The 24,369-nt window shown below is 38.8% G+C and overlaps 1 protein-coding gene across 4 annotated transcripts in view; it reads left to right on the plus strand.

Moving 5' to 3' along the window:
- The window catches only part of LOC118412784 (inositol polyphosphate-5-phosphatase A-like), a 137,605-nt gene extending 114,453 nt beyond the window's left edge, over positions 1–23,152 (plus strand). The window contains exons 8-16 of one of the 4 annotated variants that reach the window (XM_035815802.1): positions 410–529; positions 1,029–1,113; positions 5,074–5,166; positions 5,689–5,760; positions 15,032–15,105; positions 15,541–15,649; positions 16,737–16,802; positions 18,727–18,830; positions 19,232–23,152. In XM_035815802.1, the coding sequence (XP_035671695.1) occupies positions 410–529; positions 1,029–1,113; positions 5,074–5,166; positions 5,689–5,760; positions 15,032–15,105; positions 15,541–15,649; positions 16,737–16,802; positions 18,727–18,813 (706 nt within the window). In that variant the 3' untranslated portion in view covers positions 18,814–18,830; positions 19,232–23,152. The remainder of the gene's footprint in view (positions 1–409; positions 530–1,028; positions 1,114–5,073; positions 5,167–5,688; positions 5,761–15,031; positions 15,106–15,540; positions 15,650–16,736; positions 16,803–18,726; positions 18,831–19,231) is intronic. The other 3 variants (XM_035815803.1, XM_035815804.1, XM_035815801.1) reach the window with 3 other exon arrangements.
- The last annotated feature ends 1,217 nt before the right edge of the window (positions 23,153–24,369 follow it).

Consider the following 24,369-nt stretch of genomic DNA (forward strand, 5'->3'; position numbering starts at 1 on the left):
CTACTGCACATCATGACAAAGTGAAATTCATCTTCAATTTGCTTTGGACAGAATGGCAAAAACTTTGGTCAGGCACTACATTATGATACCTGCCTGTTTCTATGTTCAATTTATGACTGCTGATTCTTAACTGGGTTATAGCTTTACGAATTTCAAAGTTATATATATCATAAAGGTATGTCTCTTGTTCATAACACTTTTTCGATTTGTTAAGAAAAGACAGTTTTGAATTGCTTTTTATGCGACTAAACCACTCCTGTATAAATGTGTCTTGTAGACGATATATAAACGACCTATGACTCTTCTTTTTAGATATCCTTCCTTCACGTAGAAATTGAGGCATCCAGCGATACAAATGATATTGATTGCTATTGTTAATGCACCGTTTTTTGTGGTCTTTTGTTCACAGCATATTTGACTTAGTGAACATCCACCTATTCCACGACGCTTCCAACCTCATTGCAGTAGAGACCTGGCCATCAGCCTACAGTAATTACAGACATCGAGCACTGGAGCACACTCTCAAAAGGTGAACATTGTGCTATATCTTCAGGAACGCCTCTTTTCTATGGCGTTCAAATTATCTGAAATAAGCATGAGTTCGACTTTTTTTACCATTGTAGTCAGTAATGTTTGACTGTGGACTTTTATCTTCACAGTGGTAACATTGTACACTAGACATGTACATTATATTTGGCTGTGACTTTATGTATTTCAACTTGATATGGACTTTTAAAGTCAGGGTCTGATGACTATGTAGCAGTTGAAGTAATGATGCCATAGCACTTACATTACATGCCTAAAGCTGTTAAGTGACATGCTTGACTATTAAAGTGTAAACAATGAAAATAAGAGTGAACAGCAACTTTGATTCGTAACATTTTATCACAGCTGATGATATGTCTAACAAAGGCATGATCTAATGTTTTTTTGGAGGTCATCCTCCAATACACTGATGTGATGTGGTTGTTATAGTACAGTTAAGATTGAGCACTATCTAATTTAGAATTCTAACATTTTCTCCACAGAATTAGTGAAGACAAGCATGAGAAGGTTCCCCATTTCATCTTTGGTGATTTCAACTTCAGATTGGACACACAAAGTGTGGTAAAGGTGAGGAAATAGACAGCATGTCTTAAGCCATGTTGTATAAACATTAAACAGAACTTGTTACGAGCAACATTTAAAAAAAATAAAGATACAACTGTCTTACTGTTACTATTTACGCACATGTTTAAGTGTACCATCCTGATTTCCTTCACTTGTTTCACTCACTGCATTTGTCAATCTGAGATAAAAGTTTAAGTTATGACTTATTTTAAGATTTTCTTTTGTCCTAGTTTTTACACAACCTCATTCTGCATATTAATCTACACTTAAGTTAGCACAACTGTCTTATTGAGTTTGTAGATATAATTCATTACGAGCAGTTAATTTTACAGCAAAGCTAAAGTTATGCAAGATAATATTATAGCTATAAAGTAGAGCCACCAAATATGTTGAGTGATTGAAAATTTGTGACAAACTGCAGGTAACTGCTGCCAGGGAGTACTTGTGATATAGAGGTACAATTAGCGCGTTACCACAATGCCTCTCTATGATGGGTTAGGGGAAGCTGTAGCTATCACTCATGTTCCATCAGAATAATAAAACTGGTGGTTTGTAAAATGCCAGAACGAATTGAAATAAGGTTTTATGGACTTGGTTATGATGCAGATTTATGTGGCAATGAACTAATGGCTGAAAATGACTGCTAATAATTGAAATCTGAAACGAGATTTTGAGATTGGCATCCTGATGAAACCATGAGGAATATTGACACCTATAAAGTTTTCAGATGTAGTATATATAAGTAACACAAACATGCCTGTTCCAAGCCACTAACTGTATTTGTATAAATAGCTCATGTAAGCGCTGTTGTTTTATTGGCTTAAATTATAAAAATAGAACTCTGAAGTGTCAACCCACAATAGATGACAAAGAATGGATGTCAGAAATTGTATGATTTAGAATTGTTAGGGTAACTTTATGTGGATTGAAGGAAGTAATTTACAATCATTCATCGTATTTGGTCTCACCGGTTGGCAGTGCATGACCCGTGCCCCATCCCCACCAGTCCATCACCACTTGATATTATTTGCACTTGAACTCTTAAATTACAAGTGGGTATCAGCCGTTTCTGCCACTTGGCTGGCCAATGAAGATTGTATTAAGTCGTGCACCATCTCCAATGCAGATAAATCTCTATGCTGCATCGAACCGAAAATCAATGGGCACCCGGCCATGCAGGGGCCAGATCGCGATGGGGAACACGGACGCGCCCGTTTTTGACACACATCAAATGAGTACTGATGATGGATTGAGGTGCCATTGATGAAATTTTCTCTTGTCCACCCTTTTATTTCCTCCTCCCTACATCCCCGTGTCCATCGGCAGACATAAATCAGGATGTAAGCAAATAATCAGGGAAAACACATTGGCCCCGCGATAACATGTGATGGTCAGTGTAGCACCTGGCAGGAAGGTCAGGTCTCCGGAAAATTAATCCCCCAGAAAGTTCACCATCTAATTCCTCAAATTGGATTAGGTAGCAAAGATTGCGATCGATAAGACGGAGGCAATTTGGCATTCATTGTGGGGCCCTTACAGCGGCAACAAGGTGCCAGCAAGTAATTTTTGCCAAGGAGGTAAACTTATCGGAAGGCCTGTGATTAAACGATATAGAACAGACTAGGAAAAGAGCAGGCCGGGTCATTGTGAAAATATTACATGCAAAAATAGGTGAAGTAATTCAGCTAAGTGAGGGGGGGATGGCCTTTCTCCAATTGGACAGAGCAAGTCGGAATATTTTTCACAGGGAAAGTTCATGATAGCCAAGGGCCAGATAATCAAATGGCGGGCTCTTATTGCGGGGAAATTATCGCTTCTGGGGAAGATTACATGTCAGGCGATTGAAATCAATCGCAAGCTGACTTTTATTGCAATCATTGATGTTATTTGGCTTTGTCCAGTGCGCTGTAGGGTCACCCTGGCGGGGCAATAACTCAATTAGTAAGTGCACCAACCACACACAGGTTACAGCCAGGTCCTGATTGAAGCTTCTGGCCTTTCCTGAAAGTAAAAATCAAATTTTCCTCCACAGATCATGCCATCTAAAAATGCCATAAGCTATTCAGACAATAGCTTTTGACCTTAGGGTTGTGTCCATATTCAATTCCAGAGGTTTCATGAATACTGTCATTTTAGGTTTCCTTTGGTATCATCAGCAAAGGTCCAGGAAAGGCCACCCCTGCTTATAGAAAACTTTGAAAAGTTATGACTGTCCAAAAAGTCACCTTGTATCAGATGAAATGTGGGAATGACAGGAGATTGTATCATTGAACAAATTGTTTTGTTCCTTGCCTGTACTATTTACGAATATCAGTTGCAGTATCAGATGCACATACAGTCATCACTGATTATAGTTGTCTTCTTCTCTTTATTCGAAGTATGGTGAAATATAAGAATTGCTTGTACATAATTTATGTAGTTGCCAGCCTTTGCTAACTAAAGCTGCCCTTAACAATGATATTGCACTGCTCTTAGTTTGTAATATACCTCTACCAGCCCTCATCATCATGTGGTGTTGTTTTAGGAAACAACAGAAAAGTCAGAGGTGATCAGTATCATATGTAATACTATCAATCGTATTTTACCTTACATAGAAATCAAATGATCAGATTTAGTATGTCTACAGTAGATATTTACACCATAAAATGTGATAGTAAAAGCAGTATGGAATGTTCCCTGCAAGCATGATCAATACCTGGCTACATTGGTGGTGTTGAACCAAGTTTAGCAACGGCCAAACCCTGCAACCTTCAATTGATTTGCCATGATTACCATCGTGAGTGATCGAAATAAACTGTAATGCACTGTATGTATTGGCTGGAGAATGCATCCTGGCAAAACCAATCCATTTTCCCCACAGCTTAATAGATTTATTAATTTGTCTTAAGAGCCTTTTACACTTGATTTTCCTAATGCAGATGGAGCAGCGATGCCCTGATTTGAAACTTTGATTCCCTATTACAGATCACTTAACATGTGACGTTCGCTGGGAAATTCCATCAACGTGCAAATGAGTAGTTTTAGAAGTGAGACTCCACACGGTGATCGGAAATCACGGCACGTGAAGAAACAATATGTAATGGCACTCGATACGCCGCTGCGAGCAATCAAGTGTTATTTGTTGGTCTTGGGAGAGTGGGAAAATGAAGGGATCTATCAAGGCGGCAGGAATTGTTAGATTTGACCGTCAATTTTACTGCCAGCCTCGTTTGTCAAACAATGAAATACGTAGACCGTGCAGAAAAGTGTGGGAGTTTAGGGAGAAGTCGGCATATTATCTGTCAATAATCTCTGAAGAGTGAACCTCAACATTAACGTTCAAGCTCAACAGAGCTTGGTTTGTACATGTGTTCTTATGACTGGATAGTACGTACATGTAGACTATTTTTGCTTGATAATATCCACATACTACATGAAGGGCTTTTAATATAAAGGCTTGCAGTCCATGTGGAAAATAAATCCAGTATCATGTTTTAAGACAAATGTTATTAGCTCTTATTAAGAATTATACAGGTCAAAAGTATGTTTTCTTGTAGCGATCAGATTTTCATGCTGGCTACATTTGATTTGTACTCTCAGAAACTACCATGTACATTTTGTACTCCAAACAATTCAGTCTGCCACTGTACACTCCTTGAAAACTGACTAACAAATTTGTAAGATTATTCCTGGAAAGAATCCTGCTACAATTTGCCCAAACTTGTAAATTATAGGTTGGACCTATGCATATTCTACAGTAGTGGGCACAGGCAGAAATATTTTACGTTCCTATCACCCACCAAGTTTGGGGACTGGTAAGTAGTGAATAAATACTAACAGGATTCAGAATATTTTTTTAGCAATCAAAGCATGCACCTTCAATCTCACATATGAATCCGTCAGCTAGTTGTTTTTTTCAGACAATGATTGGCTAATGTGTTTGCAGCATTAATGCTTGAATCATTATGTATGTTCCAAACACAGTCTCTGTGTGCAACGGCAAAGGAAGAGAGGATCGGAAATGATGGCCAAATCAAGAGACTGGTGTACAAGGAAGAAGGCAGTGAGAATGGAAAGGTGTGTATCATATATTGACTGTGTACTAATTAGTACCTGCCAGTATGAATGTGGAGAGACACAGGAAATTTCAGGAAATCTAATTGACTTTACGACCAAACTCTTTTTAACTTTACTGTATCTTTTTAACTTTACTGAACAATCAGTAACAACTGCAGCTACAAGGATTAAAAGTTAATCAGATTTTTCACATTTCCTGTGACTTTACATGTCTTACGTGACCAGTGTTAATTGGTTTTTGTGTTGTACATATTAAGCACAGTTATGCTGGCAATCTTAAACTGAGGAATGTATAGCATTAAAACAAACTGTAGTTAAGAAAGTCAGAATTACTATTGTACAAAAGTATGTTTCTGGGAAGTCTGCAAAGAAGTTAGAATTTAGTATTTTGTAGATGGGATGCAAATATCTAGTACACTCTCTGGTCATGACTAAAAAGTGTAATGTTGATATGTGTATGTGTTTGCAACATTGTCATAAAACCTGTTTTATTTTTTTGTAATTTTTTTTTAATAATTGCAGGTGGTGCTGACCCTGGAGAAGAAGGTGTTTGACCACTTCAACCAGGAGGTCTTTATCAACGACTTTAAATGGGTAGGTGTCATCTTATTAATATGATATGATATTAATTTTAGGCAATGAAGAAGAGCAATACTAAAAGACTCTTCACTCAACTCTTTATTCAACTATTCATTCATGTCCTGTACTATTCTGTTGTTGTTTCAAGTCACTGTGGTTAGCTAAATGTCTAGCCTTATTATGTCTCTCATATAAACATTATGATTTTGTTCCTTTCGATTTGAAATAACATTGATCCTAAAGAACGTCATAGCTGCAATTATGGGATCATTTTTTTAAATATCTACCACTTCGAAAGTGAAGGCCATCATCAAACTACAAGACTAGTGCCACACATCATGCCCATGTCCATGCATCTTTGCTCCATCTCCACATCCTTTACTATTCTGATAATGCTACCAATGTAATGGACCTCTAGTCTATATTTTGTCCTTCTCTCAACATAAAAAGTACATCTGTCTCCACTTTCTGTAAAGAAACAGGCAGGATGAGTGTCTTTTATACACAGAACATCACAGATGTGGTTAGAATGAGTTTTCTAACAGAATTGGCCACAGTTCTCCCTTGATGTACCATGGACGATGATTTTGCCATCTATCCTTCAGGAGGCTCAAAGGGTGGAAGGTTTTATCCCTGGCAGATGGTGGAGAAGTGAAAGTTCAGACTCGTTAATTTGTGATGAAAGTAGAGGTGTTAACATGATTGGTTCCAGGGATATTCCCCATCTTTTTGTCTTTTGAGTCTGCCTCTCAACTTTTTTGTGAGAAGTGGTATCTAGTGTCTTAAACAACATGATTGCTTGGATAGCCATATCATATTGGTCAGTGGGCAGCATTACTGTTACAGCACATATTTGGGGAGAAGTATTTGAGTTTCAATTATTAGTAGCATCTTCCCTGCACTACTCCATTTGAGCAATATGTGCTAGGTTTGGGTCAAAATTTGACTTTCTATATCCATCATTCAACTAACCTATAAGGTTAAAGTTATTGACACTGTCTGTTTGTCTTACAATGTAGCTGAAGAGTGTTGTAAAATTTGTGATCTACTTGGTCTTGCAATCAGGGCACATCTCTTGGCAACAGACCCTGTCCTCTAGCAGCTTCTAGTGGAAAGTTTTGCACATATGGTGTGCCAGGTACATGATATGCAGTTTCCTCCCCCATCATAATCCCCACCAGTACATCCCAGCCATTCATCTCCATCATTACCTCATTACATCATCTTATGCTCTGTCTGGAACAAATTCAATTAGTGAAACTTTCTTGAACTTGCTTCTTTTGTAATGGACAGATGAACAAGGGATCAACCAAAAGCTTCCAGATGCTTTCCTTCTTTACTTTCTGCAAAGCCATTTGTGTTTTGCTTTCTGCAAAGCTGTTTCACTAGAAAAGAAAACTTCTTGAGAAAGGATTATTTCCTTCCGTTAGATTTTACTTGTCTCTTCTTGATTGAAGATCAATATAACCAATATAGAGACTGAATAACCAAATATGATTTAATAGCAGTCTAATGCTGGAAGTAGTGTTCAAATAAAAGCAGCAACTTTGTCATCATTTGATAATCATTTCCTTCTATACCTGAACCCAAACGGTTTGATCCCATTCCTGGTTCCGGAGGTACCGCTTGCAGAGCCTATACTGGGCCAAACACGAGTGGACATAAATCTCAATTAGATCTTCATTATCAACGGGTGGCCAAGGCGGAACCAATCATGATACAAAACTTGGTGTTGACTCACGCTGGGCCCTAATACATATCCCAAACCCTGGCCCCATCCTGAACAATGGTGTGCCCATCAGTCAGGAGTATGATTGTTATACAATGTAGGATATTTGAAGGACAGAAGAGGCTATGCACTGAAGTTGACCATCAAGAGAGTCTTGGTTTTGTACCAGGGTCCAACTTTTTAGATTAATGTTTACTCTATAAAATTCAAAGAGTGTTTGAGTCAGACCTATAAGCTTGAGGAGCTCATATAACCTCCTTGATCATACCACATGTAAGGTTACAGCATTATTTAACAGATATTTGGGCTAAGTTTGAACACCTTTGGCAAATATTGTTGGAAGTGCTTGGAATCTACTGTTCCATAGCCAATATGTCCCTAATTGTGTTTACAATTTCTTAATGCTCCTCAGTTCCTTGTATGACAGGAAAAAGTACTTCTTTGTATCTCATGCATGTTAAATGCATTTTCAGGTATAAGCTTTCAAACACTTAGTTGCCAGTATAAGGCAAATTGCATTCACCATGCACTTAATGGGCCAATGGGATAGATGACATTTTAATGTGCAATTGTCCTTATTTCTTTGCACATAGACTACAAATCGATTCAGGTATTCCAGAAAGTGTATGGTATCCTGCAGCCCACATGGTCCCTATTGAGTCTTAGTATAACCCCCGAATATTGTATGTAGCCATGGAGACCCCTAAAGATTATCTGATAACAGTAAATTGGCAATCAAAGCTTTGCAAAATCTATCTACAACTTAGTGGTATTTAACTCTGGCAGTGTTTTGGCATCTTAAAGAAACTGAAAGGAATGCATTTTTGTCTGAGACTGGGAAGATGTGCTGCAGTTCTGCCACTAGGGGTCCTCATTTTGTAAAACAGTTTTGTGGCTGCAGAGATAATCCTGCAAGGTATCAGTTGGCAGTGTAAAGAGAATACAGGCATAGACCAAATGTCTGCGCAATGACTATTGCTTTGGTATTAATTAGATTACCTGGAAATGGTCTTATGGTACAATACATTTGTATGTCATGTTTTTCAATCATCCACACACCTTGTACCTAATATTGATCAAATTTCATTATATAATTTTATTCTGACGTTAACGTCTTTCATTTTGTTTTCTGAATCTAATGAATTGTCATTACTCTGAACTGATTTGTGTGAAAACTTGTCCTTGTTGCTGATTATGCATTGATTGAACAGTTACATTGACATAGATTTCGATGTGATGTCTTTTCCCAGAGTAGCTGTTAAGTTGAAGAACAGTCATTGTAGTAAAAATGAATGTATTCACCAGGGATGTTGGGACTCTCATGACAATGAGAATGGCAATCCAGCAAACATAGTATGCTTTTAAAGCAAGATAAGCCTAGATAAGGGAGTGAACCTGATACATTTATAGCTGGGATGCAAAAGCAGGTCTTTTCTTTATATACATCCCAACATATGAACGTGATGCTCTATGAAGATAAAGCAGCCTGAATAATCCCTAAAAGCCCTTAATTATTTTTCTAGACATCCTCTGCAATAAGATCGTTTTGAAATAGCTATCATGTTGGAAATGTTGGAATGAATGTGCAGCTATAAATACAGCTATCATATGATCATACTTTAAATTCATGTACTTAAGTGGTGGTTCAGTTTCATGGTAGGAGGGAAAAGGTAGTTTTTGTGGTATTTTGAAATAGTTCTGTAGTACAGTTGTAGTATTAAATATTTTAGAAATGCATATCTGTGGTGTCATGTCACAAAAATAAAACCACCTTCAAAGTATCAGATTTACAGTACTCCATCCGACAGCCCTCAAAATCTAGATTCACTTATAACAACAAGACATCTTTATCTTGATTCATCTTTAGATGAAAAGGGGGTTCCTTGAGTGTCACCTACACTTGCCATTACCTCCCTGAGCATGAAAACTTTTTTGTCACCTACACTTGCCATTACCTCCCTGAGCATGAAAACTGTGCGACACATCGGTGGGATGGGTTTCAATCTTACTGTCAAATTCAGGATCACGTAGGCTACAAGGACACCCAATCAAGCACCTCCCCACAGGGAACAGCCATCTCAATTATACCAAATAGCCTGACGAAACATCATGCCAACTTCACCAGTGTTTATGGCACTTCTCCCAACCATAATAATCAGGGAGATTAGATGTATTAAACATTTCCAGCCTGCTTTCATCGTGTTCAACTTGTTGCATTTTATAATTGGATATTTCAAATTCCTCCCAAGCATATTGCACTTGGCTCAATTATGCCAATTTGTTAGGATGTTATTTGGAATGAATAGACTTGAAAATATGGAAACACAAAAAGTACATTTTCACAGGATCTTTAAAAGTATGCAAAGACAATGTATATAATTTTTTTTGCATCTAGTATAGAGATGCAGATAGCTTTGTTTCTTATCATGCACTGTAACTGACCAACATGTACATGTAGGTACGAAGATACTGAATTTTGAATTAATGTTTGAAAATGTATCTGGTAGACAAAATCTCAAAAGATCTCAACATTTTGAACAGATAAAATGTACACAGTGTATCCTGTTTGAAGCCCAGGCAATAGCAAAATGACAGGGGAACGAGTAGAAAGGGTAAAAAAACTGGAACAATGATATTATAGGCATAAGTACAGTGCCAAACAGAAAGGTATACACAGATCAAATTTTCAACAATCTTGAAAATTGATCAATTGATCCATGTACACTTTTGTGTTGAAAAAAAATTTAACATCGTACTATGGTAACTACCAACACAGGTGAGCATCCATGATAACAGGAAAATAAATTTGTCAGCTCATTGAGGATGTAATGTCATCGGTCAACTTGGAGTGGACATTCATAAACCTGTTAAAACCTGTATGGAATACTGGGTCATCACTACTTGACAAATTATTAGATCCATTCAGATTGCTCCCCTGCCCTTGCTCTCTAAACTTGGTCCAAATTTGATGGTCCATTACACCTGACCCCTCCCCTGGGCCTGAGTCCAAAACTCTCCCTCTGGTCATTTCCTGTCCAGTTTATTCATTACCTCTGATGACCAGCATGCCTATCCTAAAACAAATAAGTGTGCCCTGTGATTACTTTTATGATTCTCTCTCAACTTGGCCTGCAGTTGACCAATCCACGAGTGCCATGACCTCCTTGGGGCCCAGTAGGAATCCCTGTGTAACCCTTGTCAGTCATTTCACCCCTGGCAGTATTCATTAGCTGACCTACATACTGACCATCCCAGCCAAATGAGCTCTCTAAGATGAAGACCACAGCGATTGATATGGCATTTATAGAGACATGGGATTATCTCAAAATTAGCAAGTTTGAATTAAAATAGACCTGATCTCTATTGCAAACATGCTAATTGGGAATAATCCCATTTTTCTGAGTTATTCATGTAGTATGAGCATTTCTTAAAGAGGCAGAATTATCTTTTTATCAATGCAATAGTGTTTCCATACCTGGAACCTTAGGTCATTTTGTATTGATTTTTAAGCATTTATAATATGCATATGGTTATCAAGACTTTGACATGCTTGTTAGAAATCACAACACAAATATATGCATTTGGTATTTAAACAAGTGTTTTGGAAATGTGCTGGGCATGATATCACACTTATGATGCCCAAGATAGAATTTATCATTTTCTGTATCAAACTTCAGTTCATAATCTACTGTTTTTTTAGCTGTCACAAAAATATACACAATATGTTAGTGAGGTTTGAAATGAACATGGATGATAGGAATCAGCTTGAACATACCAACTTGCTATGTTTAAATCATACAGACTTGTGGTAGGCATTGCAAAACCTGGAGCAGTGCACAATGGAGCTATGTAATAAAAAGAAAGCATCATTTGAAACTTTGTTTCTGTTCAATATATCATTTCAGTGCACTTAAAATACTTTTCTGTGGTAATGGAATCCATTTAAGTGACAATGATTCCATATATTACCCTGAGCACAAATGGCTGAAAGCAATAATACCCCGTCTTTCGATTTAATCAAGTACGTTCGGTTCCATTTCATCTATTAACCTTGTAATTGAAATTGTCAAAGCTTGTTTCCGACTGTCATTGAAGTCCAACCGGCAAGGCGGCCATTTACAGTATGGTTGTTTCCATAGGTAAAAGTAATGATACGCAAAAGGTTGTGGCGATGGTCGGATCTTATATTGAATATACAGCATTTATGCTCTTTTGCTAGTGTTGAAATAATCTACACCTACTACCATTGTCCTCAATGAGTGGTGAAATCAACCAATCACAGCTACGGAACCGTCAACGCCAACAATGTGAGGGGAATGGGTTTCCGGCGATACAGCTAATACGATAATGGATGGGCCACCTACGGGCAGATCACTCGCAATGATATCTTCCAATAATCCGGCTCAATTAAGTGCGGAATTGGGAAAAAGTTTTCCCGCGCCAGGAGCACAAGTCCTGATTACCCGGCAGCCATCAAATCTGTCAAAACAAGACGAGTAATCATAGCCTTGTGTTAGCTTTCTGACCCCCACGATACCATATATTAGGGAGAGTAGGGCTTTGATCAATTCGCGCTTCACACCAAGAATATGTTATAAAAGTGGAGATTACAAGTGCCGTATTGAACAGTGCCGGGGAATGACAGGTCACGTTGAAATATGGCGACGTGACGCCACACCTAAGACCTCACAAAAAACAAGTAATGAAAAAGTAGATTACATCAATGGAAAGGCTCAGTTTAATAGAAATACATCCTGATTCTTGTACAAATGAAATGAAAAGGCAGTTGGAATTAATCAGGCTACAGAGCTGGGACTTAATGAATTTGGTCGCAACAAGATGTAAGCATGTTGTAATTGGCTGAAACAAACTGTCTTTCTTCAACTGGATCACTCGATAAAGGAGCAGCACTGACCGGCCAACTGACTAGGGTAACTGCACAGAAGTGTTACTGTTAGACTGAGTGCTGTTGATTGTCGGTGGGTATGGAAGGAGCAAGTTCAATGGCTTCACGTCCATACCATTATATCATTTGTCTCGTGCTTCTTTTTTATTATATCGACATTTGCAGCACAGCATCTATGCAACAAAATCAACAAAAGTCTGTAAATTTTATGTCATGGACTAATTGTGCTAGAGTGTCAGCTATGTGTATGATACCTATGATAGACAGGTCGAGTCCAAATGCAGATATTGTCCCTACAGTCTAGGACAAAATCCAAGCTATTTATATCCATGTCCCTGCATTGCACCTTATAGCATTGTCATAATGCAAGCATAGATGAATGCAGTAGCAAGTCCTGGGTTTCAAAAGGGCACACTCTTATAATACGTCTTCAAGGAAGAAGCTTTCTGCATAACTGGTTAAAGATTAAGTGTCAGGGAGGTGGGAGCCACTGTAACGTTTGTTAATCTTTCCAATTTAAGTGCAGATTCAGAGACTAAAGTTTCCTGCATGCTTGGTCTCCAGGTCAAACAGAAGCGGGTGCCTCTGGTGGCTCCGTGCAGATTGTCCCCTGGCCCTAGGGACTCCGCTGCATAAGAGCTTTAAAATTGAGTTCGTGGGGTCAGCACAGGCCGAATTCTGTGTCATGTCTGCTAGTTGTGAAGCATCTGTGGAGACTAGTGATGGACTTTAGGGAGTGATCGCCATTGGTAGGGCTCATTTTGGATGCATTATGATGGAAGTTCAATGGTGTCCCCATCATCAAAACATCTTCCATATGCCAGAAAGAATTGTTAAGTCAATTGGGGTGGACAGGAGAAAAAGTGAACTTTGGAGGTAGAAAGGCAAATTTGTGACTCGTCTGCACAAAAGGTTAAAGCACTCTTAACCTGGTGTCAGCACCAGGAAATTGTGTGACTGATGAGGCAAATTTGCCTGTATGATCCATTTTCTCTAGAGGACAATAAGGATTTAAAAAGTAAAAGGGGGTAATTTTTTTATTTAAGTATATCTTTAACTTTGAAGAAAGACACAAAAAGAGCCAAAAAGATGTAAAATGTTTTTATAGTGAAAAGTCATCCCACTGTTCAAGTTCAAGTAAATTTGCCCTTCTCAATATCTACAAAGTCATTCTGAAATGTCAAGGACACGCCCCTAGAATTCTTGTTGCTAGATGTGCAATAAAGTAAAGTATTGATTTCTTTTGATGGAGTATGCTTCCCTCTTTCTTGATGTGTTCCTGTCTTTGATAGCATTATATAGTTCCAGAGGCCATGTACGTGTAGGATAGAGCATCAAGGAGAGAGCTCATTCAAGAGGTGCTGGATGTAAGTTAGAGGAATGCAAAAGAATACCACAAATTTGTGTCAAAAATGTATCATAAAGTTCAGGAAATTTTATGGACCTTCTTAAACATGAAGGAAGTATATCTGACTCTGACTCTAACTCCTGAAAAATTCTTTAAGGAAAAGTTGCAGGTGTACAGAAATCTTGCTGGTTGCAATTCCATTCCATGATGGAACCCTTGTGTTCCAAAACTGGCACAGTTCCAACAGGGGAATATGTGGTAACAGCAGTTTGGGTCACACAGTCCCTCCCTCCTCAATCTCACCCATGCCCAGGGGTTATTCCATGTCATTCTCATCAATTTTCACAGCCTAGTCCCTTCCCCAGGGAACAACACCTTCCACCCCTGGGCTGCTCTGCATGGTGACCCACGACTCCATCTTAAAGCTCTTACTGCAGGGAAGTCCCAGAAGGCCCTAGGCCAATCTATTGGATAGCCATGAGAGCTTTTCTCACCCTGACCTGCACAATTGAGAGCTATGAAGGAGAGAGCTCTTGGCTATGGAGCTGGCTGGTGATAGCCAAAGTTCTTGACTTCTATTGGGAAGGCTTTGCCAATCTATGGGATTGCCATGAGCTCCCCCCACCCCATCTGACCTACCTAATGGCAATTCTAAATGCTGAGGAGATTAAAGTACACACTTTCAAACTTCGCTTCGATCGGAATGTTGCTCTCGTCTAGTGTGCTGGAATAGGTTGTTTGGGGGCCAATAGTTTCACTTTAAGGCAATATTTCAGAAACAGTTGCCCTCTTTAGTGCACACTTCCATTGTGACACATAATAAGTCCATGTAAAAAGCCATAAGGGTAACGTTAGATACTAGAAGTTAAGTTGCTTTCAGCAGGAAACAATTGAAAGGTAACTTTGTGACTGACTTGGCTGGATAAAGTTGCAGTAGAGGAAGGTACTTAAAGTTTGAAAATTGATGTCTGAATAAAGGCATCAATTTACATCAATCAATGAGGGAGGGTTGCGGGTACCACTTACCAAAGAGTTCACAAATACAATGGAATTGAGAGGTGACACAGCTATACAATCAGTCATGCAATACCAGCCAAATAATCTCCTGTGAAATCAGTCCAATTTGTAACCTTCCTTAGAAAAAGCAACCCTTAAATCTTCCTCTTACTTTTTCTCCATTGAAAGAGCTTTTAGGACCCCCAGACCAGATTTTTCTCTTTGCCTCCAGAATCATTATACATCTAATATTGTAAATATTGTTCACTCCAACACATCTTTCTACTGATCATGTTGTACATTTCAGCTCCATCAGTTTGACAAGGAGCCCAAGCGGTTTGCAGACAGGCTACAGGAGCTGGACATAACTTTCCCACCTAGGTGAGCCACAGTCTTTCATCAATCCCTGTCAGTCATGTTTGTCTCGTCATTAGTCTGCAACCACTCTGCATTGGCCTTGTGTGGTCAACAGGCAGGCAAACAACATCCCTGCCACTGGTCTGCCATAGTTTGGCATGGGTTGAGCCATGCCCTATGGCTGGTGTGGTAAAAATGGTACAAAGGTTCATAACATATAGTGTCTGTACAAAATAAAAGGATATCCCCAAGAAATGAACAAACATTCCAGAAAGAAATGGTGCTCCTACACCTACATGTAGGGCAGGATGGGATGCTGCTTCCTTATAATCAGGCTACTCTGTATACGCTGGGCTTAATATCATGTTGTGAAAGAAACAAAGGTTATGCAATGTTACCGCAAGGTTGATGCTGCTTGTAAGCCTTTATAGTAACTAGTTTTCATCTGTTGTCCTGCAGCTATCCCTTCAGTGAGGATGTGAGAGAAGGTAGACAGTACATGAAGACTCGCTGCCCTGCCTGGTGTGACAGAATACTGCTGTCTCAGTCTGCAAGGGACCTCATTCAGGTAAACATATCTACAAATGGGATGCTGGCTTTTTTTAATGCTTTGTAAAGATTTTCTTTTTTTCTATGCTCGCATTGATAATGTAACTAGCCTAATATGCATGTTTTATTTCATCCTGCAGTCCAAATGCTTCAATAAATAAAAGAAGTTAAACTTTGTTGGGTTCAATTTGAATTAGGTTCATCAAATTTTAAAAGATAGATGGTGCTGAATTCAAAAGTGCTCTGTAAGGTCTTGCTTAAGACAACCTCCCCACCCCACCTCTCAGCCAGCTTGTTAATCAGTATGATTTGTCCAGTTCATTTTCACCTGTAAACCAAGCGGAAGAGCTGCTTGCCAATAAGATAAGATTAAGATAGGAAATATATACCCAAACTCGTCAACACACTCCGGATGTTTTCCTACAACATGTCGGTAAACCCACCTTGCCAACTAAAGAATGCCTGTGTCGTTTTTTCAAGAGTTGTTTTCTTGTTTACACCAGAATGATTACAGTGAGTAGAGAGCTGTTTACACATTTCTCAGGTGTTTTGTTGGTAATGGACAAAACATGTGATTGAGTCATGTCCTGTAAACAGTTGGGGATAATCTCTGATGTCTGTACACATTGGCCTGTCTGCATTTCCTTTTGAAGTCTTGTGTTAATCTTTGGGTCTATTGACTCTTGACCTCCTAGTCCCTATTGGTGGCTTGGTGATAATAAGTAAGAATGTTTCTAAAATCTTTTTCATCTGCTAGCACTTACAAAGTCATCTGGAAAGGGATCATGTTTTTTTTATTATTGTGCAGCGACAATCATTTAGCAATCTAAGATGAAGGATTATGTATGCCACAATACCATTGAAACAAATTAAGTTTTATGCGTGCCGCAATAAGGTGGCTAGTGAAACTATTCCAGCAATGCCAAATCTCACATTTTGCATAGGTGATGAAGGGCTGTGGAATTACATGCATGTACAGTAATGTAATATTACATTGTATCTAACACAACTTAATGAACTCAAAATGAACACACACATACACATGAAAAAAATCATTTTTGACTGGTACTTTTTAATCTAACCACGCATATTTCTTCTTTTGTCAGCGTGGAGATGAATATACTCCTGTGTACCACGTCATGGGCTCCAACGTGTGTATGGGTGATCACAAGGTAAGGCTCCTTGACTTAAAGGTGCCCTAAAAGAAAAATGAAGCATTAGGTCATTGAAGAGTTAATGGAGAATAACTGTCATGTTTATGAAAAATGTCCCAATGTGTACCCAGGAGCACACTGGATTCCCCTCTGCACCATGTTCCTTCCACTGTTTTTCTACCCTTTCTAAGAAGGCTGTCACCCCTGACAACAGGGAACTGCAGTTCAGGAAGGTCCCTATCATCTTTACTTTTCCCTTGGCTGATCTCCAGCCCAGCACACAAGCCCAGACAATGGCATATTCTTCCCTTCTCCTTGTTTTCCTTGCTGGCATTTCTAAAAATAAAGTCCCCTTACTACATCTCTGAGATCCATCCACAAAGGGGAGCAGACACTGAAGGGCCTTAATCTCACCTTTATTTGGTGAGCAGTACTAAATTAACAGACTTCCTGACTTCTCCCAGCTGGTCGCCATGACAGCGGGCGGGGCACCCCCATGCTAGAGCCATTGATATGGCCTGTGACAAATTGCGTGTCACATCATGTGATTATGCAGCTAACAATGGAGACGGGCTGGCTCTGCACAATGGCAAAAAGAACGAGCAGAGTGAGACACTGAAATCCGTGCATTTGTCTGGCTTATCTTTCCTGACAGATGGAAAAGTCGCACGGCGGCAGAGTGCTTACATCCAGCACTTTCTGCAACTTCCAGTGTTTGTTATGGCTTTCAAAGCCAAGCAATTGTCTGTGCCCGACCTTGTTATCAAAGATTTTGGCGATAGCTCAAAAGAAGATTGTCCAAGGGATAATGATTCATTAAATGAGGATTAGACCTAATTTTTCTGTTACTAGATATCCTTTTATTATCACAGTCCCATGGGATTGACTGTCATTGCAGTCCTAGTGTGGGTCTGGCATGTATCATGGAATCATATGACACCACAAAATTTCATTTTATGTCGGTGCTGTCTTCTTGCTGATTGCAGACATTTTGTAACATGTAGACCTCCAGGACCTCTTGATCACTGGGAAATCCTTATCATGTGAACCTCTTCATGTACCAGCCAAATCGATATGTTTCAAAGAGACCCATAGCAGTGTGGTACATGTATCAATGCTTCCACAAATGTGAAACTGTTGACTCTTCAAATAACTTATCCATTTAAAGACTAACAAGAGTCCTGTGGCTTCATCCCCAAAGTCTGCCCAGTTTGGTAGATTTTCCTGAACATCCTTTACAGATGTAAGACTGTCCAATCTACCTTCATCTCAACCTGCCCACACTTTTAACAAGGGTTTTGCTTTCAAGCTTTTCACACAAGTGATTTAGAGTCTAGTGTTCTTTACATATTAAGAAGTGACCCATCCTTCTTTTAGAATGGTCCTTGAAGTTCTGTTTTCAAAATACAAAGTATGGATAACAGGAACCAAACAGCTTTAATTCCCATTATCAGGCTGGTGGAGGAGGATATGTGGAAAGCTGATTTATACCAGCCTTGTCAGGTGAAATATATGGGAAACATAAATTTCTCCTGAGTCTCTGTCTCCTCTCTGGATGTCTTCATTCTAAGACAGCCAAGGCCTGGCATGCTCCCCCAGAGGGTACATACCTGCTTCACTTAGTGGTGGTGTTTGCGGATATCTACAGCAATGTATCTGCTCAAGAGGAGGATGACCACAAGTAGTCATATGGCAGAGTTAAAACTTGGGTCTGTGCACAAGATAGTGCCACACTGATCCAATGAGCGATCACCACTAGTCAGTCTCACATTCATGCACATGTAGAAGAGTAGTTTTGATTGGCATTTCAAATAGAAACACGGGTGGGAGATAACTTGTACATGTATACCACAGTTGTAGAGTGAAATGCTAGTACTTTTTGTGTCCATACTGTATGTTATAATCATGATTGTGAATGCCTTACTGTTTCTCCCACATGCAGCCCATATACCTGTACTTCCGGCTGGTTCCTGACACAGGTAAAGGTCGTCATAGGCAGAGGCGAAAGGCCACTTGTGTTGTGTTGTGATCGTGACAGCACATGGGGTAGGGCTTCTTCTCACCTGTAGCTAGCATGTTTGTAACTTTTACGTTGAATTTTGATTGACAATTGGTAATCAACTTACTTCGACTTAATAATTGGTAGACTGTTATTTCCGTCTTCTTTTCTTTGTTTGACAACTTAAGATGGCTTAACAATATCTTTCACAGCTTTTTTAGCTAACAGGATATGGTGTTTGTATAATACATGTAGTTATTTCTGAAACTGACCTTTTGATGAGCTTTGAAGGGGTGTTGCATCGAAATCAAAATAGGAATGAAATAGGAAGGCAGACAGCAGACTTTCCATTCCTATTTTATTCTTTTGGATATCACCTTTGATACCTGGAACAAGATGAAGATTGATATCCATCTGTGGAGATGAGTTTGACTGACATATATTTTAACTTGACATATTCAGCGCTCTCGTACCCACCCTAACGGTTTCTCCACTGCGCCCCTGATCATCCGAGAAACTTCAGTGTAACCTGTCCTCGTGGAAACGCTTACAAGGATACGATATATCAGTGTATTTGTTGTCATTGTGGCCAAAGTAATGGGTGTATCAGGTTTAGTGATAGAGTGGATAAAGATCATTTGGTGTGTATATATACTTAATATATGAATATATCTATATAAACGATCAGAAAGTAAACTTTTAGATACATTCTGTGTCTAGGTGTAAGCTGTGAAAATGTGATTGTTTTGCCATTTTGAGAAGATAAAGGGATGATGAGAAGGTCAATACTAATGGTTGAAAGAAATGCCCTACTGGTATATCTTAGAAATTCCTTCATACCCCCACAACAAACAACAGCCATGTTTCAAACTATTTCTGCTGCACATATTTGTCATTCTAATCTGATAGGTACAGCCACTCACTTGAAAAAAATTTAGTTCAGCTACGGTCCATGTCTGTGGTTCCATCCAACTGTCACAAACAAAGTTTGGAGTTTCCAAACATTCTGCACTACCTGATTGGGTGGCAAAGTACTGTTACCAAATGAAGGGTGTGCTTGCATGCAGGTGAAGGCAAGATATGAAACAGTCCATTTTGGTCAGTCTCGCTGCAGAGTCTTGCTGACTGGGAATTTCCACAATGCTTCAACTACATTCAGACCTTTTAGAAAAAATACAAACATTTGTGGGCATGTCGTTAAAAATTGTGCAATGCATTAGATAATTTGTCGATCATCATGTATGTTTTGTTACTGAATTGCTACTTATATGTGATGAGGCCCTTAACAACTGCAACTGCAGCTGGCACTCTGTTAAGTCCCAAAAAGCACCTGTCATCTTATACCTGCATTAATTTGCACCTATGTGTGAAAAACTTTCACTGGTGAATATGGAATTTTCAGTTTTGTTATTTCAATTAACTGCAGTAACTGATAACAATGCAAGTTACAAAAACTTTCACTTGATAGGGAATAAGTTTATGGTTTAAGATTTGTATTACAAAATGTAATATGTAAATATGACAACAAACCCTTATCGTAGTACTCCTAAATGCTGAAGATTTTTAACAATCAGTTTAAAGAAATATGATAAAACTATCAATGTATATTTTCTAGTTATGCCTATAGTTCAGCAGCAGTTTTAATTTTTTTAGTTATCTCTTTACCTGAACCAGAAATTCAAGATCTTCATAACCTGCTTAGAAGCAATTTAAGATCTAAGAACCTAGTCTACTTCATTTTGCTACACAACAGCATCATCAGTATTCCTCTAATGTGTCCCTCCCTCTTTTCTCACATCGTAAATCACACCTACATGTATGAGGTTATGTAGTTGACAGGGGTCTGGTCTCCCCTTTGTTCTAGAATGGAAGGTTCCTTGCAACAGATGTGTGTTAAAAAGGATGGCCACACCCCTTCACACTTCAGACAATGCCTCACATATGGCACTGTAACCCATGTCGAATCTGTGCGAGTGGTAACTGCCCACTATGACAGATCTTTCCCAACAGCACACTGGAAAAAGACAAAACATTTTTCTGTGGTCAAGCTATTCTGTCTTCATGTCAGGCAGAGAATTTGATGGGTATTTTTGTTGAAGAAAGGTGAAGGGGGTCAGTGTGTACTAGACCAGCTAACGTTGGCATTTTCAGGGAGTTTTCAGACCATATTGCTTCTTTTGGATACTTAAACAAAGTAATAAAGCATAATCTATTTTATGAGGAAGTTGAAATGACAAAAAAATCAAGTGAAAAGTTGAGCAGGGTTTAGAATTCATGAGGTGGCTGCAGTTATGCTTAATAATGGTTTTAACTGATTCAATATTTGGACTGCTTTTAGTCATCTTTAATTGAATGCTCACCATTTTACCCACCCTTATCATGGTCAACTTTCTATCCCACCTATGTACAGGAACATGTATGCTTTCAAAAATTATAAAGGGAAGGGATTGATTGTATATGGAAATTTGTGCAGACATCGCCATATATAGCCAAGGATACTACTGTACATATTTTCACACAAAAAGAAGGCCATCTTTTAATAACCCTTACTATCAGCATGTCATTTGAACACTTAAACGATTGAAGGGGGACAATGTGACTTCTCATGTTGAAAATAAGAGTCAAGTGCAAGAAATGCTGGGATATTGTGGTGTTTTGTGTTAGCTATACAAATGTGGTCCTTTAGCCTGTATGATAATCTATGCATAATGTTCATGTTTCTGCTGTCATTCTTGTAATTGTTGTGTTCATTGTAGGAGATGTAATGTAAGCCTCTGTATGTCACAACTTTTCAGCAGAAGTCACAAGGTCATTTGCAAGGTCATTTTGTGTCATGTATGTTTATACCAGGACGCTTTCATATTGTTAGATTTTACACGCATAAATGGTCTTTGAACCTCATTTTATTTGCCTGCAGACCTTTAGAATTATCCCCGCAGTACACTTAAGTGTAGACATGTTAATCAGATGTGAATGTGAATAATGTTTGTGGTATACTGTAATCAAGACAGCATTTGTTGTTGTGTGTATGATATGTAAGCTTTGTTGTATCTAATTGAGCATCATCATCATAAGTACACACTAAGGGATAATGTAATATAACAGGATGTCGCTGTGTAGCTATGCTTTAATCCTGGTAGATGAATGCTCTGCCTAATCATAGACATTACATCACAAAGGCCAAATAGAGCTAGACGCTAGTCGGTTAGCCAAATCTCGCTTTCATGGGTGTTCTGTGTTAGCTCAGAAAATTTGACAATTGCATAAGACTTAATTCAAATGTAACACACATGTAACGACAAGTTTCTCTATTTATGCTTATGTAATTAAAGAAACCAAAACCAGTACTATCAAATGTGCAAGAAATCATACATGACAGTGTTAATGTCACATCTATTGTCACCGCCCCCATCCCCAACAAGCTTTTATAGCATTTAGTCTGTCTGTAAAATCAGACAATTAAAAGAAACGATGTTAGAAAAGACTAGAAGAATTAATGTCCATACACCTTTGCCTAACCAAAATATTCATGAAGGTAAAGTCATGTTTCACTCTTGTGGCTCAGGTCCATTGTCATTTAAGGTGATGTACCAAAGTTTCAGCAAATCCCTAATTTTAATAATGTAGTTTCCTTTATACTACGCCAAATCACTCTCATGTCTTTGTATCTTGAATACTTGTTTCTACACGATTATGTCTGTTTCTTGTATCTTCACCCAAATATCATTTTAATCAAATGTATGTATTTTATGATACTCTGTTTTATGTAAGTATTTTACAGGACGTTGTATTTGTGCAGTTTTTCATACAATCGTTTTTGTTTTCATTAGTTACATGTGTATGTCACTAACTTGGTTGTTAAGTTTGGCCTGCTGTCAACAATGTAATTGACTGATGCACTATGAACGTTTCGTTTAAATTCCGGGTTCCCTGCTCCGCCAATGAAGATAGTTATGACTCATGTAACACGACAAAATGCATGCTCGTAGGACAATAGTGACCGACTTTCGCAAGCCTTGATTTCACAATTCAGAACTCACTACCATTACGTTTCAGTGTATACCTGTTCTTCTCATACGCTGTATGTATATGTGCCATACCATTATTTTTCATTCAGTAAGGAAGTTTCTGGTTGTAAATATTATTTTACTTCATATTGTAAGCAAGAAAGCGACGTCATATATAAACAGCCTGTTATTTTTCTAGGCCGCAAGATTTGTCTGTTTGTCCTACCTCAGCGTACAGCGCTCGTCGTTTCATTTTTTGATGTACAGTTTGTGTTTTCTCTTTTTTTATTTCTACACTTATATTTAAACACGAATCCTTTGTTCCACTGGAAGTTTGAGTAAAACCAGTTTATTCTGTTCAACAAATGTCTGTTCGAGTTCTTCTTTGTACAAGGAAATCAAACACGTACTGGGAAATCAACGTCGCACACTAAGTAATGGGAGAGACAGCCTTTAAGTCCTCTAAACATCTGTTTACATATACGTATATGCGTCCACAAAATAATACAAAAATCACTGCTCACGTGGTGACGCCAATATCCCCAAACCATCAGGCCATTTTCATGTCCAACAGGCCGGGCACAAAGCTGTTACATGTTTGTGTAAGTTCTTTGACAACCACCATACAGTATTTCCTATAATAGACATGACAGATGAATGTATAAACATCGACACCCAAAGAAAACACCACTGGACGTGGTGAACGTTGCACGATAGAGATGATAGCCACTCAATTTGGGCAGGTGGACATCTGTCCTTGGTGCTGAAGGGACATCACGTGACCAGCACCGCCCCACTTTCAGCTGTGAGTCTGAACTTTTAAGAGTATTCAACAGCCTTAAAGAGAACTAACTGAACATGGGTTGTTCCCGTGGCTTCTTGAATAAGATGTGATTGTAATATTGTATAACTAGTAATCAATGAAAATTAAATGTTATCTCATTTCAAAAGCATTTTATCACCCCACTTTAATAAATGAGTGTTCAACCACATTAAGTTTGTATTGCTGATCTTTAAAACTTATTGCTGATCTTAAATGTGGCGTCTTAAATTTCATATCTAAATTTAGGCCGGTTGTGTGGTATGGAATCTGAATCCGTACTTCACGTAGATGCGTTCATTTAAGGGTTACAAGTGCCGTACATATCATGTAACGTTACCTGTGCCAACAAAGATGGTTCTGCAAAAAAGCTAAGAGTGAAGGTTGGTCTTTTCTGAAACAGGAAAACTAAATCAAGATCAAGGTACATGTACAGAGATAGTTATTTTATGGATATAATGAAGTTGGGTTGAACTAATCAGTGTCCTGTGTTTTGTCCTATAAACACATGTCCAGAAAACCCGCTGGAGCGGTGCCCATGCCGACCAGAGCTTTGAGGGTGCCATGTGTGAGGGTGTGTTTATCGGCGGTCGTCAGTTCTCAGCTTAGAATTTCTGAGAGATTAAAAACGTCAAGTGTTTCCTCAGACAATGTCGACGGTTTTGAGTGATGCGTATTTAGTGAGGTGGGTTCCATGGGGGCAGAGTTTTCCTGTCCGGAGGCCAGCCAGGGGTCGGGGGTGAAAGAAAAGAGAACAGC

This window comes from Branchiostoma floridae, chromosome 4 (assembly GCF_000003815.2).
Source record: "Branchiostoma floridae strain S238N-H82 chromosome 4, Bfl_VNyyK, whole genome shotgun sequence".
Taxonomy (NCBI): domain Eukaryota; kingdom Metazoa; phylum Chordata; class Leptocardii; order Amphioxiformes; family Branchiostomatidae; genus Branchiostoma; species Branchiostoma floridae.